General features: G+C 38.0%; 1 protein-coding gene across 3 annotated transcripts; it reads right to left on the bottom strand.

The window, feature by feature from the left end:
• Positions 1–3: 3 nt before the first annotated feature.
• On the bottom strand, positions 4–19,181 carry jazf1b (JAZF zinc finger 1b). Of its 3 annotated transcripts, XM_076889953.1 has the most exons (6): positions 18,920–19,049; positions 16,292–16,383; positions 6,539–6,611; positions 5,693–5,889; positions 4,044–4,213; positions 4–2,543 (listed from the first exon to the last, which is right to left on the bottom strand). In XM_076889953.1, the coding sequence occupies exons 2-6, from the start codon at positions 16,320–16,322 to the stop codon at positions 2,367–2,369; spliced, it is 648 nt and encodes a 215-aa protein (XP_076746068.1). In that variant the 5' UTR covers positions 16,323–16,383; positions 18,920–19,049; the 3' UTR covers positions 4–2,366. The 3 variants fall into 3 exon arrangements, with proteins under 3 accessions (XP_076746068.1, XP_004541543.1, XP_076746067.1); XM_004541486.4 differs by lacking the exon at positions 16,292–16,383 and having other exon boundaries at positions 18,920–19,181; XM_076889952.1 differs by lacking the exons at positions 16,292–16,383; positions 18,920–19,049 and adding an exon at positions 17,061–17,130.

The raw sequence follows: 19,181 nt of genomic DNA, 5'->3' as shown, positions 1-19,181 counted from the left end.
ACGTCAGAAGAGCAGAGAAACCTTTATTGTAAAGTAACAAACGTTTACATGAAGCAGCTTCAAGAAGAAATACAGTACGTCACCACCTCTGGTTTTACCGTTTCAGATATATACTTCCATACTTTTTTTTTTAAACTTCAGAAATATATGAAAATATAATTTAATGCACTTGACACTAGACAATACATTCACTGTACACTATATCAAAGAGTTGTCTCCATACTGGCAGTTCAGTTTTGCCATGATTCCTATTTGGACTTTAGTTCCTTAACACAAACACCAAGCTGTGAAAATAACCTAGTGGCTCAGATTCGAGAATTTCACGCTCGGTTTTCAATTACTTTAATTATTAAGTCTTTACAAATGGCTAACACATTTTTATGGCACAAACTAAGAGCTGCATGTGTTCCCTCGCAGCCTAAGAGCAGGACTATGAGAATGCAAATGTGCTGAATATACTGACACTAGTTCCTCTTTTCCCATTATCCATGACAGACAGCTAGTTTTGTGAGACCTGAGACCTGTACTATGAAACAGGATTTGGGCTTATCCAGGAAAAATCTGCTAAACCTGGGTTATCAACTCAATAAGGAGGTTCACTTCTTAGCAACGTACATCGCCATGTTGACTTATCACATACACCTAACCTGTATTTGAGATAATAATCCAACAGGTACGAAATCTAACCAATCAGTTCTGTGGAAAATGGCGTTCCCATTCTTGGAAGATTTGAGGTTTTTCTTGATCACGTCAAGAAATGCAAATTCATAGAAGCACTTTTCTTATATTCCGGTTATTCTTTTAAAGAAACAATATATAATCCTAAAAGGGGAACCCATTTGTACTTTGCATATAGGCTAAGCCTTTTTTTATTTATGGTAAACTATTAGATTGTCCTGTGTGTTAAGTATAAAGCTGATACTGATAAGTTTTCCAACTTGCAGGGTCAGCATTCTTGTTAGTTTTCTTTCATAGCTTCAATAAAAGTGCTTTTTCAGTCATTTTCAAAAAAGTACTTAAAGCTCAAACACATCCATACAGCACTGATATACTATAGTGCTTTTTGTTACTACACATACTCACAGCTGTGCTGCTTTTCAGTTTGTATCATGTCTTTAATTTTAGAAAAATATAAAAAGCTTCCTTTTTAATATCAATCTGTTGCCACAAGACCTGTCCATGTTTCTGATTGGTCAGATGCTACCAACGCCATCCCACAGCTACTAAGCTGAAAGCCACCTCTGCCTGATTACCTTATCTGGGTTCACTTATGGCATAGATATTGTGGGTATGGTGAACCTGCTTCATAACTCAGGCCTCAGGCAGTCAGTGAATAGTAAACAGAGTGGGCTGACTGCCTGTGTTCAGCAGCTTTGAAAATAAAGTTATACAAAGACTTTTTGGAATGGTTTACATTTCAAGGCAACTGCTGTTATTACAGAAATCTTACAATACTGAAAAGATGAAATGATTGATGTACATCTTTCCTTGGAGCAATGTAGAACGTGCAACTCTACACTCACTGTATATACACTAGAAACAAGATGTTGGTAAAAATGCTAATTTATTTGGCAACTTTTATAAAAGTGCTTCAATCCCTTACTGTAAATAAGCATGGAAAACTGCTTACGTCTTCAGGGAAGCTGTCAGGAACATGAGGAACAATGACAGCTTAAATACTATCAGAACACTTGGGCAGGATTATGATGCTGAAATGTTAGCAAAGAAAAAAAAAATCACCTGAGAACATTCTTTTGGTGCTCACACACATGTTTAAAGTAAAACTTATCAAAAATGTTTTGAATTCTTGTGATATGAAAGGAACAGTAACTACAATAAGTCCAACAAATGATCAGTAACATTAAGCCTATTAGAGATTGCCAAATAATGCTTTTATGCTGGATTTCATGCTATAAAACATTATATAAAACACTGAATTTGTCTCAGTCACATTTTATCGTAAAAAAAGAAACTCTTCAATGTGACAAATGCATGGTATGATTGCTTCCTTTCTCAACAATTATCCCAATCTTTTCTCTCCTTCCCTTTAAACCAGAATGCCCAGCAGTACATGTAAGGCTACTTGTGACCTGGGCTAACACATGCCTTCACCATCTGTCAAATGCTAAATAAATAAATGATAGTTTAAATGTGCAAAATGCAAAAATGTGAACAAAATAAAGATTCAACATTCTGAATAAAAGATATGAAAGAACAATAATATGTTTATACCATGCAATAGTGTGTAGTGTAGTAAAATACAACGAGAGGGGAAGAAAAGGGGGAGACAGCTGCTGCTGGTGATAGTGGTCTGTTGATGGTTGCTGACATAGCCTGAAGGCAAGTGCTGGTACCTCACTCAGGCTCTACTGCTGCAACTTGCGGATCATGTCAGTAGAGATGGGTGGGTGGAAGTTGATTGTGTGGTGGCGGAGACCCTGAGATGTTTTGTAGCTCTTCCCACAACGACACTTAAAGGGTTTGCGCACCCTTATCTGAGTTCGGTGGCCGTTCTTGGCATGATACTTAATTCCGTTTACATTCTGTAATGGAACAAGGAAATGAAAGAGCCACCACTTTAGACACGCACCAACCAAAGACACAACAAAATAACCTTGAAGCTATTGTAATTTAACCAGTCAGAGGACCAGGATTCTCTCTCTGCGAATGGAGGATGTGTAGAGTTAGTTCACATCTGCATTGACTCTCAAGGACTCTGGGTTAGTTGATGTATTTTAAAATATTAAAATTAATATTATAGAGTTGTCCTTGTTAGTGGAAAGACTGTTATTTAGTGCAGATATACATATTCCTTTTTTTCAAAAGGTGATTAGTTTATTTATAGTAGTCTGTGACTTATGGAGGAAACTGGTTGTGTTCTCCCCTGCATAGATTACAAAACCAAAGCAATGCAAAGTGTTTTTACTTGGAAATAATCACATGTTAAGCCAAAACTCTTCACTGACACATTTCTGGTGCATATAAAGCAGATGATTATGCTTATGATCATTTAATAGGAGACGCTCAGAACAGAAAGGGGAGAGCTGGAGGAGGAGAGCTATTGATTTTTAAATTCTGGTGTGCACTGCTTGGAGAAAAGAATATTGACACATAAAACTATACGCATGTGCGTCTGATTAGCCAGTCCAAAAGTATGAGCATAAAAGTATAGTTATATTAGGTTCCAATTGTCAGAATTGTTAGAAGGTCAGATTTCAGAACATCGCTGCAGAAATTAGCTGGCTTGGCTCTAAACCTTTGTTTCCTTTTATCCAAAGGTCTGAAGGCTGAGGAACAGATTGTTTCCCAGAACTGTGGCCTCCATCACAGTCCTTCCTGCCCCGCAAAAATCACAAATTCTGAAAATTATACGCACCTACAGATATAGTTATATACCCATCTTCATTCTTAGAGACCGGTATTTTAAAATCATGGTCATACCAAAATGAAAAAGGCAAGGGATATTATGATTGATCTAAAATATAGTATATATAGTGTAGGGTTAGGGTAGGGTAGTCTATAGTGTAGCATTAAAGGAATTCACAGACTTGGGTATATCTATGATATTTACCAGTCAACATCTGAATGTAGGACAAGATGTTTTCTTGTTTCAAATCTATCTTGTTTTACTGCTAAACAGATGCCTAAGGCTGCCTGCTACCTCAGACTAAGTCATCGCCTATAACCCTGTCATTCACGTCAGCAATGCAATTTTCTCAGGCTGCACATAATTTATTCCAACCACATACACCAGATGTGGATGGAAAATGCTATAAAAACTCCACATCTCTGAAGTGGACTAGATGTATGCATTTCTGTTGTTGTAATGCTCAACTAAGAACCAATTTTCCATTGTCAACAGCAGGGAATCGGCTGGATTTATTTTGAAAGTAAATAAAATCACATCTCTCACACTTAATACAATGCAAATATGTCTGGTTTTCATTTGGTCTCTCTGGTCATGATAAAGATATTTCACACCGTTTTATTATGTTTACAACAGGCATCCTAATAAGATTTAAGAGACCACGAATGAAACTTACCTTATATCTCTTTTTACATCCTGGAACTGGGCATGCAAAAGGCTTTTCATCTCCTCCGTTCATGTACATGGAACTGAGGATGGACTCGGAGCTGATGGCGCTTTCTGTGGTCCATGACTCATCACTGTCAGACTCCTCAAACTCTACATCCTCTTCATCACACTCACTTCCTGTTAGAGGGTGAAAGATTTAAAGTCAAATAGCAAACGCCTGAGGGCATCTTCACCAGGATTATATTACACAAACCTGCTTCCAAGAAGCTTTGTTTTATGCATATTTTCTATGACGATGAAACCCTGGCCTCTGAGCTTTCAGCCTGACCAACGTGGACCCTTCACAGCATGTGTTCAAGGATAGCATTCCCACAATCTTGACTTCATTTGTTGCAAGTTTTTGGAAAGACTGAAATATGCAAATTGTGGGAAAGAATTTAGGCATTTCATTGAGGTCTTAGGTCAACACGCTGCTATTGTTTTATTAATTCATTAAAGATGCCATTCCAGAAAAATGCATACTTCACAAAAAGAAGACAGAAGTACGTGGGAAAACGCTGCAAAAAAATAAAAGGGGGGTCCTGTTATTTATAAAGCTAAATAAAGAAACCTAATTAGCTGGACTTTAAGGGCTGTCCCTGATTTTTTACAGCCTTACAGCGAGCTTCTTTATGGATGTCAAGTCAGGCCCAGCAAGCTCCAGAACTTTCTCACTGTTCCCCCCCCCCCAAAAAAAAATAAATAAAAAAATAAAAAATCCATCATGATCTATTATGATGTTTGTCCTTTTAATTTTTAATGGTATTTAAAAAACATGTAATAATTCAATCATATAATTAATCTAAAGAATAGATTATGCATTTATGAGGGCATAGATAGAAAAGATGAACACAGACACCATGTGGTCACTTTTCATGTCAACACCAGACACATGAAAGATTTTTTTATATAGTGACAGCCGAGGCAATAAAACACTGCAGCTATAGTGCCTGAACAGGCAAATACAAACTAAACAGACTCAAAGTGGCTGCTTGCTTGTAATTAAGCTCAATGAGGAAGACTGCTGCAGAGGCCACACTGGAGACTGGAATTACCAGCACCAACTCAGCCCGAGTCAGGGAACATTTCTCCCAGGGAATTGATCAAAGTCAGCAAAACTCTCTGATCGTGGGACTTCCCGATCCTGAAAGGACTTCTTTTAGTAGAATAGTTCTTTCAGCAGGATGTAGCAAAAAGACAAAGCCCACAGACTGTGTGAGGTTTGTTCTTGGTAGTGTTGCATGTGGATAACTTAATTCAACAAAAACAAAAACTGTCAATCACAGAAAAATATTTTTTGTTATTCAACCTGTGTTTTTTAGCTGATTTACTTACAGGATAATTCATTTAGATGATACTAAAAACAGAAACTTTGGCTTTAACATGGATATTAAACAGAGAGATACATATAATAAATATTAGGTGTTAACAGTAAACTATTAGATTTCCTTATAATAAAGACTCAGCACAAGGATCAACACCAGGAATGACAAACTTTAGTAACCAATCATTTAACTGTAGCTTCAGTTAGAAAAATACATGAATGTTAAGCATCTGGAAATACACATCCTATCCTGGAAACCTAATTAGATGAACTAGTGTGTTGATTATGGTTACCTGTAGGTGTGCTGCTACGGAAAGAAGAAGAAGGGGTGATGGGTGGGGTGACTGGAGGGGTGAGGTTTCCACTGGTGTGGCGGGGTGGTGTGGAAACATTGCTACGTGACAGATTGCCTGTAAGAGACAGAGACAACTTGGGCTGCACCTTCTTCTTCAGGGCCTCGTGTTCTCGCCTTGCAGCATCTGTCATGAACCTGGCGTTGTGAGGTATAAAACTTGTAAGGGTTTGCAAACTTTTTGGATGGAAAAAAAAAAAGAGCATCATCTCATTCAGACTACAATCTAGTGTACTGTAGGTTTGGTACTGCTTAAGAAAAAAAAAAATCAGTGGGTGCATTTCCCTTTGGGCTTTATGATTGACAGTAAAGTCGTCAGCAAATGTGCACCATAAAACCAAAATGTTAATATAGACACTGTTAAAGCAAATGTGGAATTAACAAATTAGGTGATAGCCACATCAAGATGTGTTTGTGTGAGCAGGGAGACAGAGGCAGACCTTCTTGTACAATGGTTTGCTGCATAAGGCTCTTAAAACGACTGCACAAGCAGCATATCAAAGACAACCAGGATGAACGCAGTGCAATAAAACACCCAACTGCCAAATACTGTAGCAATTCATTTAAGCAATCCACCAGATGACGTTTTTTAGATTGTTGGTAGAACCTCAAAGGAGTACAGCACAAACTTTTCTAGTTAAATCTTTTCAGGCAAACCACTAATAATATTCATCTTATGATTTTGTCAGATTTTAGTAAATTAAAGTCACTTTACTGAAAAGTGAGTTACTGCATTACTAAGTTAACCTTCAGTGGGGTTATTTCAAAAGGAAACTTGTTTCTTTACCTGTTGATATAGCTAAGAGCAACATATGTTGGCTGCTGCTGCTCCTGCTTCTCCAGGAGACATGGGTCTGTATCTGGGAAGACAAGATAGACATAAAGGCAGAAATTTAGCCACAAAATATACCAGTGAACAATGGCACAATTCTTCAATTTTACATTAAAGTTTGTCATATTTTCATGCCAAAGTTATTTTATTTTTTGTTATCCATTTATTACCCTAAGACAACTGTTGAACTGAATTTAATTACTTATACAATTTGGTCCTTAATTACTTTTCAGGGTCCCTACACTCCAAACAGTTTCATATAACAAAAAAAAGAAAAAAGAAAAAAAAGAATGAAAATAAAATATGTATAACTAATAGATAATATATCTGGTTATATAATAACTATTATATGAAATTACATAAAGCAAGTTGCCATATAATAACTTCAGAAGTATTACAGCAAACAAACTACATTCAAATATTCATACCTATACTCAATGCATAAACTAAATACAATAGAAAACGTTTTAAGCTATACAGTCAAAAACTAAAGACATCTTTAAGCTGTTTTAAATGTAATCCATTACATCATTTTACAGAACAGCTGCTGTATGATCATGGTGACAAAAACATAGGTAGGTATTCCAGAGAGAAGACCGCATCAGAGCACTACATTATCTCTCGTCAGAATACAAGAAGAACGGATCACCAATTACATGCGAGGCTAGCATCATCAAGCTTCATATGAGCTTTTGTGATTCATACGACCAACCCGGTACAGCTCTAAAGTAATAAACATTTCACATTTTAAAACAAAAATGAATTTGTGTCAATGCACCATAAGGCAGAATGGTGTTTTTGACCTAAATAAGGATAGCCCGTTCTTCCTCCAATGCAGTCTTGGTGTCACAGGGAGGATGAAGCACACAAAAGTATGCATTATCCACCTAGAACTAGCCTCTCAACCAAAAACAAACAAACAAACCCAAAACAAAACAAAAAACCCCAACAACCTCAAAACTATCTCAATTATTTTCAGTGATATGCCAGGCTGTGTTGGATGCACTGTTGTGTTCCATGTTTGTGGCAAAGTACTTTTTCTACCCAGACAGGCAGGCACAGAGGAAAGGTGCGGCTATGTGGGAACTTATGCTGACTTTAGTGATTTTTAAAGGGGTGTTTTTAGAAGCCAGCTTTATTGTGCATGTTGACACAGTGGAAATATAATCAGGAAGAGTTTTGGCAACAAAAATGAAAAGGAAAAAATAGAGCAGCTAGTAAATATGGAGGGCTTTAGATTTAGAGAAGTATCCTTTTCAAAACTTTGGCACCAGATAACGTTAACATGACAAACGGCTCTGTAAGTCATCTGTAATCTACTCTGTGTCATACTAACACATATATGAATAAATTAAGGGTCTTGCAAAAGGTTAGTCAGTGTGCACCTTGGCAGTGCGCTTTGATCAAGAGTTCCAGGTATTCATTTGTGTGGAAGAATTCGATAGGATGTGTTGTCAAGAAAAGGATGTGGGCTCAGCTCTGAAAATATTTTGTAGAACTACTCAAAAGCAAGGTATTGTGCAATGCACATCATTATTGTTTTAAAGATGATGTAATGATTATCAAGAAAACTGATGCTGGAGAAGATCCATAAGCTGATGTTAGCTTCTAAACCAGCTTCTCGTGTCCTTTGAAAGACGTCTACAAAGTTCATGTCATATCTGCTTAACGCTAGAAAAAAACAAAACAATGTCTAGACTGTCAATTCAGTTTTATCTATACAGCACCAAATCACAACAACAATCAAGGTGCTCTATATTGTAAGGTAAAGATCCTACAATATTAGAAAGAAACCCGAACAATCGCACAACCCCAGGAGTAAGCACTTGGAAACAGCGGGAAGGAAAAACCTCAGACAGAACCAAATTTAGACATGAAAACCCAGAGCAAAAAGAGACAAGAATGGGAGAAAGAACCAGAGTTTAATAGTTACTGGTAATTAAATGCAGTGATGTATAAATAAACAGGGAGTTAAAACAGTGAAGAAAAAAAACAAACCACTCATACATGTATCACTGGAAGCCCCCAAGCAGCCCGAATCCATTGGATCATAGCCAAGGGATGGCTTAGGGTCACCTGATCCACCACCCAACTATATGCTTTATCAAAAAGCAAAGTTTTAAGCCTAATCTGAAAATTAATGAGGCTGTTTATCTCCCAAATCACAACTGGGATATGGCTACATAGTAAAGGGGCCTAATAATAAATTACAACAGTGTAGCCTAGAAGTGTTACATTCATGAATAAATGAAGCATCAGTAATATTGCACAAATGAATGGAGGCTGTCCTACATTTTTGTTTAATGTAATCATTAAATATTTCTCACAGTACTGGAGGTCAAAGCAATCCCATTTAAAGTAAATATCTGGTTACACACCAAATTTCGAAGATTTGTAGGACCAGGTACACAAACTTAAGCTTTTTCTGAATTTAAAAGCAGGAAATTAGAGCTAATCCAGGCCTTTATGTCATTAAAGCTATAGTTTAACTAAATTTGTATCATCTGGCTTCATAGATAATTAAAGCTAGGTATCACCTGCATAGCGATGAAAATATATGCAGTGTTTTCTAATAGTATTGTCTAAGGAAAGCATGGACAATGTAAAAAGTATTGGTCCCAGCAAAGAACCCTGTGGAACTCCATGACTAACCTGTGTGAGGACTCCCTATTACCCTGCACAAATTAAAATCTGTCAGATATAATTTAAACCACTGCATTGTTGTTTTTTTAAATAACAATTTTGTGTTCTAATCTCTGTAGTAAGATTTTGTGGTCAACAGGATCAAACACTGCACCTCAAATATAACCAGACAATAACAGAGATGAACCCACTGTCAGAGGCAGTAAGAAGATCATTTGTAACATTCACTATTTCCATTTCTGTGCTATGATGCACTCTAAATCCTGACTTAAAATCTTCAAAAAGAAAAAAAACAAAACATTTCTTTGCAAGTAATCATTTGACTACTTCTTCAAAAATTTTAGAAATAAAAAGAGAAGGTAAGAAATTGGCCTATATAGCTAAGACAGCTGAATCAAAAAAAGGGCTTTTAAGTAAAGGTTTATTTATTCATCATATTTAAAACTGGAGCATTAATTAATGGTATACGTTTTTGAGTAGAATTGAGGGGTCTAAAGGCATTTCGATGGTTTAGAGGAACACATTATTGAAGTTAACTCAGAAAACTCAGAAAAACAAAAAATTGAAGACAAAGACTAAATAAATGTTAGCAGTTTTGAAAGTGGCTATACTTAATGGCACATCTGTGGGGCGGCTGTGAATATTTTTTCTCTAATGGTTAAAATTTTGTTCTGTTCTACAACACTGTTTTATATAAAATATAGAACAAGACTGCTCAGGAGCCTTCTGTTTTAAATTTCCATTGCAGTTTTTAAAAAAGCTGCTCTGCAGACGCCACATTGCTTACACATGACCACACTTGACACATACTGTGTTTTCCCATGCTGTGCTCCAGACATTCATCTTGCTCAGTGGTGCTAAATGTACAACAATAGCCAATCTCCACACCCTGAGGTGAAGCAGGGCTGACTTCAAACACTCTTCCCACTGCTGTCCATGTGGGCAAAGAGAAGATGCCCCATAAAACAACAGTTTCTACCACTTACCAACTAAACCTCCATGTCCAACTCTGTGAAAGACTGCTAACCCCATGTGGTTAAAACTATTACTCATTTTGCCTATGTGCTTATTTGTACACTTACACTTAAACACTTACACCTAAGGCCATTTCCAACACTGAATTTTAAATTATGGTTTTGTAAGGCACAAATACTAAAGTGCTGCTTTAACAAGCTATGTGTATTGAGTAACAAAAAAAATAATGCTAATCATACTGATAATTGCCAATTTCTATTTGATATAATATAAAAAAAATACTAAGGCATTGATATGAAACACATGGTAAAGATGCAATTAAAGTTCTTGGTTAAAGGAGTAAGCAACACCTTTTTCATGCTGTAATAAAAATCTTGAGTCATGCTCATTTATTGCTTCCACTGCCTTGGGATTTTACTCCTGTTTGCATCTTTCTTTGTTTAGTGATTTCCCCGAGTTCGAATACAATTCTCCTGGACAGAAAGACCTAGAGGGTCAAAGAAGAACTTGTTAGGTTTAGGGGCTCTCTTTCCCTTTTAGGTGACTATTTATTTTGTCTTCTAAATATACCTGCTATTTATAAAACTGCAAGGCTGGAGTTGAATACCACACATCACCACAATACCACATGATTAGAAGTTCCACCTAATACATCAGACTTTTGATGTATAAGAGAAATATAGGTTAAGCTAAATGTAGAAAAAAATCCAAATGAGAGAGATTTAAATTATGCAGACACAATTGCTCATAAAGACATGGACACCTCACACAACGCTCTAAATTTTTTATCAGTGAAACCCAAACCACATTTAAGCAATATAAATATAAAAAAATATAATCAACAAGGCATCAGTCAGTCAGTCTTAATTTAAAGTCACCATAGGCGTCAGAAGGCAAAGAGCTTTGTACAGTTAGTTTGTACAGCCAAATATCTAGTAAATTGTGGCAGAGTGTTATGATAGATAGAGCAGGTCAAATCTCAGCACCTAAGGCAGAAGGTTTCTTTCAAGGCCTCAGTCGTAAGCAAGTGTTTCATTAACAGTGGATTTATCCCCAGTGAGAAGGATAGCACACCTCTCTTTACTCTCCAGCCAAAGTCATGGAAACATAGAGTAGGAAAGACACATTCATTACGACACTATTCCCATGCCAAAAGCACAGGACTGTGCATATACTACTGTAGGGACTTTTCTGAGCTGTGGATAATGGCATGTGTCTGTGAGAGAGTGCACAAGAAATCCCTACTAAAATCCCTAATGAGTTTCAAGCAAAGGAATGGCGGTCTGCTCATGCAGCAGTGGATCGGTCTGTCCCTGCACGCTGTAAATCACACACACCTCAGGTAGGACCAGAGAGGAGGCCAGCAGGGGCCAGCTCCCCACAGCCTCCGCTATTCTTTTGGGGCCACCAGCAGTCAAGCACCAGGACGAAGGCGCCTCAAATAGAGATGGGAACCCCTCTAATCAGACTACACAGGTGGTCCACTTTGGTGGCCAGTTATTAGAAGCCTTCTGGGAAACAAAAAAAAAGGGGATTTATTCACCATCGCTACTTCTAGAGGCAAAGAAGCACAAGCTCCTTCATGGTCAAGTGGGAAAGAAAGACAAATCAGACTTAAAACATTTAATATGTAATTTGATTTCTGATTTCCACTGACATTTTATCAAAATATGTATTAGTTTAAACCACTTTCTGCTCTGCAATCCAAAACTTCCCACACAAGTTGTGGTTTTCAGCAAATTCCCTTTTCCCCCCACAAACAACACACAGTTCACAAAGAAAAGTTTTCATTTAGCAACATGCAAGAAAAAAAATCTGGATACAATGACAAACGCTGTTAATTTTTGTAGTAATGTTATTTAAAAAAAAACAAAAAAAACAAAAAACAAACATTTATTGGACCTAAACTCTTTTCCAAAAGAGCACTGAACTTTCATCTAGGAGTTTGTCTTGGCAGTTTTTTTAAGCATTTCTTAAGACTTTAAAGTATTTCAATTAAGAGGTCTAGCCTTGACATGATGATGCACAATCATTTACATTTTGGTATAAACCACTTAATTAATTTATGTGACACTTGTGTATGAGAGTGAATCCTGACTGAATTAGTGGTTTCAGTGTATCTCTGGACCACTAAGACATTCTGTGAAAGGAAACCTAGAGACTATCACACAACAAACCTTCCTGGGGCAAGGGGAAGTGACGCCTGCTATTCTCCCCTAACACCCTTCATGACAAGCGCGCGCGCGCGCACACACACACACACACACACACACACACACACACACACACACACACACACCTCTCTCATTTCCACCAGTGTCTAGCTCTCCACCCTCATGGCCAAATGCACTGCAGGGTAGAGCAGAGTGGTGAGCATTATGGTGACATGTTTATGGTGGCTCTGAGCAGCAGGGAACATTACCAGGAGTGGTGGCACAGGTAATTCATTACAATGTGACCTCGAAGGAGGAAATGAAACAGAGTCAATCTCCATGTGTACAAGCTGCCTTTGTGGCTTACTGAAAAAAATGGCAGGGTTAAAATAATCCATTATCGATGTGTTTAATTCAGACAGAACCTCATGTGCTTTCACAAAGATGTGTTTTCACAAACACATACCAAAACATACAATAATTATTTCTTATGGCCATTTTCTAATTTTGATCCATCTGGAGAATACATTCTTAATGAATTAATTATTTCCCTGGTGTATCAAATAATAAAAAATATGAGTTTCTTAATGTTTTCTGACAAACAGTCCCAATCCCAAAAATACTGAGCTTACAGTAAAACACGGCAAAGCAACAAATCGTTAAAAATAACTAATATTTTTAGTTTTTAAAAAAAAAAAAAAAAAAGACTTCAGATTGATTTTCTGTTACTCTAATAATAAATAAACCATTCCAGCACGGTGTGCCAGGAATAATTATTTTTAAATTTGAGTCTGAATTTAACTTTGCAGCTGTTTTGTTTATAAACTTGTGTATTCGGAAGGCTAAAGAAGTCCTGTGCATAGCAAAGCAATGTGCGACAAGTAACCAGGAAACAACTTTAGGTCAAACTTGGGTGTTACAGATAAAATCACTAAAATAATAGACTCCAGCAAAAATATCACGTTGACTACGCATGTTGTGTAATGTCAACATAGGCTGTACATTATCTCCTGTGTGAAACCTTTTTATGAAGTATGTTGCAGTCACCGCACAGGAACAGAAGCAGCAGTGTCGGGGGTTGGGGAAATGTAATTAGGCTCACCAGGTGCACAGATCAGGGAACTAGTTGCTGTTTCCCAAATTTATTACTTCCGCGCAGATTATGAGGGTGCAGAGCAAAATCTACCAAACGAGCCTCCAGTGAGGACTGGCAACAAGCAGACTCATTGTTATCGTGTATGGACACTACAGGCCATCTACCCAGCAACACATACGCACACACTAAAAGGTTTAAATAACACGATCGCCATTTTCTTTTGGTCTACAGTGGCCTGGTTGCTCAGTGAGAAAGTAAACATTTCAGCGAATAGGTGGGTACAGTTTTTATACCACACAAGAATATCAAGTTCACAGGAGCTCTTTCAGGCTTAAGCCAGCATGCATTACAGTCAGAATTCAAACTTTCCTCGTCCTGATTAGCATGTGCCGATTTTGCTCACAAAAGGCCCAAGAGGACAGCCTGACTCTCATTATTAACTTAAAACTCAAAATATAGTTTAATTCACAATGGGGTTAAAAAAAAATAAAAAATAAAAATAACCCCACTACCTTGAGTTTATACTTCATCTGTGCTGATAATCTATATTTTCATTGCAGCTAACAAAAAAGCAATAAGTTTCAATATTCTCTTGATAAATCACCCTAGCTAGACTCTTCGATCAGGCTAGAATGTGAAAAATATGTAGAGTTGTTAAAATGAACTGACTAACTTCTGGCCTATAATACCCATCTAAAAAGACAGCAACCAACAGCAAAGGAGCGCCATCTTTTGTTCACACACCCAACCAGCAGGCTGGCTAGCAGTGGACAAGAATGTGTTCTTGTTTTCCAGGCGCCTAATTATAATGGAGAATGTTCTTTAAGCAGCAGGCCACCAGATGAGGAGGAAGACATGCCAAATCAAGCACTCGCTCTGTAATTATGCTTCACAGGCACTTGGCACAACGCGCAAGATTTCTCACTTCTCAGAGTGAGCACAGGCCAGCAGACAAAGGAGGGGGGCAGCAAAGTTTTTCCACTTTGAGCCAACTAATTGCTTCATTATTCCCCAATAAGTCATTTGGAAGACTTTTTTTTCTAAGGCTAACACCTTGGACACATGCACAGCACATAGTCAGAGAGCGGAGGATATTAAAGCCAGTCAGGCAACAAACAAGAACAACAGAGGCAGCTGAGCCCTGTCAGCTTCAATAGCAAGAGTCTGAAATATTACATTAGGGAACAGATGTAGTTCCCCACAGTTTGACGATCACACGTTCAAATCGTGAGGATTGGAATTCACTTTCTTGACTAGCCTTTGTTAAAAAGACATAAATGCCTTAGCACTTATCAAAAAAAATGCAGTATTCATAACATTTTAATATAAAAACGTGACAAGCAAGGATTAGATCGAAATGAAAAACCACAGGGCACTCTTCATAGGGTGGAATTTCTATGCTTTGTCCTCCTTTTTGATTTTAATGGGGACCATAGTTTACAAAATGAGTGTCATATTGTATTAGATAAGATGTGAAACTAGTGACTGAGATCAAAAACTAATTAGGAAAATGTTTACTTAGGGCAGGGGTCCCCAATCTCAGTCCACAAGGGCCGGTGTCCCTGCAGGTTTTAGATCTCACCCTGGGTCAACACACCTGAATCACATGATTAGCTCATTGCCAGGCCTCTGGAGAACTTCAAGACATGTTGAGAAGGTAATTTATCCATTTAAATCAGCTGTGATGGATCAAGGACACATCTAAAACCTGCAGGGACACCGGCCCTCGTGGACTGAGATTGGGGACCCCTGACTTAGGGTATACGCATGGAGGCCATAGGCATGGAGGCCATAGGCATGGAGGCCATAGGCATGGAGGCCATAGGTATGGAGGCCATAGGCATGGAGGCCATGAACTACTGCATTTGGTTCACTTTTTGGATCCAGTAGCTACAGAATTTACAGTTGAGGTCAGAAATCTGGATACGCTCATCAAGACTGATGCTTAATAACTTCTCGTTAGTGATTGTGATTGACAACTGGCAGTTTCTCTTTAACAATGTAAAAATGATTAGTTTGACACCACTCACTGATTAAGCAATAATCTGAGCAATGGGAAAGTCCATTGAACTCAGCGTTGTAGGGTTACACAAGTCGGGAAGGTCTCTTGGAGCCATTTCTAAACAACTGCCCATCATAATTTCAAACAACTTCATACAGAGTTGCAAAGTTACAGACATTCTGTACTTCAGTAGAAGTACAAACACTACTGTTAAAAAATACTCCAGTAAAAGTTGAAGTACTGATTCAATTTCTTTACTCAGGTAAAAGTCAAAAAGTAGAGACTCAAAATAAGAAAGCAAAAAAATAATTCTTTGGAGGATGTTTCTGGTTTTGTGCAAAGATAACCGAATTTTTTTTAATTGTAATTATGCTCAGCTTGAACCTGAAGAAAAAGAAGGGACGTAAAAAAAATAAATCTGATTTCTGTTGCCTACATTGTAGAGGGTAACACAATAATTTCTATTGAAAGCTCCAGTAGATTTTCTTAGTGTACATGCTGTGATCAGCTGACCTGCTGCCCACTATGGATTTACACAACTGAATTTAACAAGAAGTCAGCAGATGTTTCACAGCTGACACTACACTGTTTATGCTGTCTTTATATTAGTCAGTATAAAGTCGATATAAGGGTAGAATTCAGCGAATGAATCTAAGCATCATCAGCTTAACTTCAAATTCATCTCTGCTTCACTTGATGTTGATGGTCTAGCTCAGTTTGTTTAGCAGCAAATTTCACAATATGAAAAAAAAACATAATGTCAGATGTACAGACCCAATATCTGATTTAAAAACATTAGGACTTTTCCAGTTTATCAAATCCCACTGAGCAGTCCTTACCTTTAAATCTAACCTCTCTTCTTCCTCTCATGTCCTGTCTTTCTTATCTTTCTCCATCTCTGAGTGAAGTTAGCTCTCTTCCTTTTCTCTCCCTGTGAAATACAGAAGCTGGACCTTTAGCTAGCAACACACTGTGAGACAAACTGCACAAAAACAGTTTGTGTGTTTGCTGATGTTTGCTGAGCTGATAGAAATGACCTGACAGTTAAAAAAAAAGTAACTCCCTTTATGCTCGCTCCCCTTCTGTAGCACTAGCTAGATGCCGAAGTACCTCAACTTATGGACACCTGCAGTAATTCGATGTTGTGGCAAAAAACAAACAAAGAAACCACTGTCCCATGTTTAACCTTTGACTATGGCACATGTCATCTCTTTTTATGTCACATCCTCTGATGATTAATAAATGCAGGCTCGCAGTGACAAAACAATAACTCCCCCCAAATGTGTTAAAGCAAAAGTAACAAGCCTGTTATGAAAATGTAAGAAGAAAGTGCAGATATTTGTTTAAAAATTGTGGGGAGTAAAAGTAAAATGTTTTCAGAAAAAAACTACTCAAGCAAAGTAGAGATACCTGAAAATTGTACTTAAGTACACTAACAAAGTACTTTACTTGAGGTATGTTTTCATGATGTGTTTATAGGAGTAAAGGGTGAGGCTTTCAAACCTAAGAAAACTGTCAAGCATGGTGATGGTAGCATCATGTTTTGGGGCTGTTTCGCTGCCAGGTATGTTGCACAAAGTCAATGGAATAATGAAGCAAGAAGAGTACCTTCAAGTTTTTCACCTTCACCTCCACCACACATCAACAGCTAGACGGGTGAAACTTGGACAAAACTGGGTTTTCCAACATGACAGTGATCCCAAACACACATCAAAACATGGTTTTGAAATGGAAAAAGGAGGCTAACATTAAACTTCTGGAAAGTCCCAACCTCAACCCAACTGAATATTTGGAGACTGTGCTTAGCTGGGTCCCAATCAATGTAACTGAACTCTATAAATTCTGCCAGGAAGAGTGGCCAAATATTCAACCAGAATTATGCCAAAAGCTTGTTGATGGCAACTAAAAGCATCTGGTTGAGGTGTAACTTGCTAAGTGAAATTTAACCAAATATTAGTCAAGTGTATGGATATATTTGAACCTGTGTGGATTTGAGAAAATCCAACATAAATTCAAACTTGTGCACCCAATTCTTATTTTGTAAAATTATTAGATATGCAGACTGCACAAGCGTTCCACCCTGAAAAAGAACAGATTAAAGAAATCACTCAGAACTCATGTTCATGATGAGTGTATGTAAACTTTAGACCATAGCTGCATATTCAGTCTATAGTTGTTTCCCTTTTATTCTAAAAGAGGGATTTTTTTTCACTTCATTTGCATATAGAGGTTCATTTAAATTGGTTTACAATCTTTACCTACTTAAATTCAAATGCATTACACTGCACTAACTTAAGATAACTAATGAAGTATCCCTCTGCAGAAAAAAATGTAATCAGTTAATTTCAATTCATTAACAAAAGCAACTTATATTAAGATTAACTATGTGCCAGCCGAACTCATTTAGATAAACTCCCCGAGAGGCTATAAAACAGCAATCAGAAAAAAAAAAATGATGAACAGGCTAATAAAATAAATATTTCCACAGCCCCATCTATAATTGCTTCCCAATCTCCACCCACAGGCAGTGGCTATTATTGTCTTTCCCAGCATGAACTAGAGGAGGCGCCATTAAATGATAATCTTTTGGGGTGGGAGGCAGCATCTGTGTTGCTAGCCTGCAGTAGACAAACACCCATGTGGAATAGCATAGGTTTAGATTTGGACATTGTAGAATAACACCGGTTTTCTAACTTTTTCTTGCACTTGTCGTATTAAGCCAAATTATGGAAATTTACCAAGCAATACAGTTCTCAGTTTCCAGCCAATTTCCCCAAATTTTAGATTTGGGGCATTGTATATCTACAAAACAAAGAATACAACTTGTAAAAACAAACAAACAAACAAGCAAACAAAAAAACCCACACACATTAAATAATAGATAACTCCAAGGTGCTTTGAACTAAGACAGATAATAAAAACGCTGGTAGTTTGGATAATATCTGAATTGTTGAACAACATTGGTTAGATAATATATTTCCACGAGTGTGTGTGTGTGTGTGTGTGTGTTTTTCATACTATTGTTCTCTTTTGAAGGGCCAATACCCAGACGTAGTATTTTTTTTCCTATGTCAGCTGGCGAAATGATATGCAATGTATATTTTTATATAGCCCAGTTAACTACGTTGTCAGGCGGACTGAAACAAGCTGCTGACTCTAAGTTGACTCACGACGTTTCCAGCTACGCGCGCGGGCCTGGCGCTGCATTAACTAATTGCACGCGCGACCCGGGCGCATATAGTAACTTCAAGTTTGTGTTTCTTCGATGTTGCAGCAGTAAAATAACACAGTGACACAGCTTTGAAAGAGAAAAGAAGAGGGGTAACATCAACTGCCGCCACACCTAGCAACAGGGTTGTCAGGACGCAGGAAGTAACTTGCTAGGTTGCTAATTAGCCACGTATGCTAAGCTGCAAACCGGGGCCATGGCCATTGCAGGCTGGGGCTCGGTACTTATCAGTTCTTACCGATGTGGTTATCCTCGATGTGGACGATGAGCTCGGACAGCGAGTCGAAGTGAAGTCCGCAGCCCCCGAACCTGCAAGCGTTGGAAAAGAAGGAAGCAGCGGCGATGCCTGTCATGGTCGCTGCAGCATTAGAAATGAGGGCAAGCGGCGGGGAAACAGCGGGGCGGACAGCGGTGGAAACAGCTGGAGCTCGCACTGGCAGCAGGCTGACTTCTCTCAGCTGCGTCAAACCAGCTGGAGACACTTAATGACACCGGAAGTG

The sequence above is a fragment of the Maylandia zebra genome, linkage group LG11 (assembly GCF_041146795.1).
Source record: "Maylandia zebra isolate NMK-2024a linkage group LG11, Mzebra_GT3a, whole genome shotgun sequence".
Classification (NCBI taxonomy): Eukaryota; Metazoa; Chordata; class Actinopteri; order Cichliformes; family Cichlidae; genus Maylandia; species Maylandia zebra.
The sequence above is the reverse complement of the archived record's forward strand: the minus strand, read 5'-3'. Positions and strand labels throughout refer to the sequence as shown.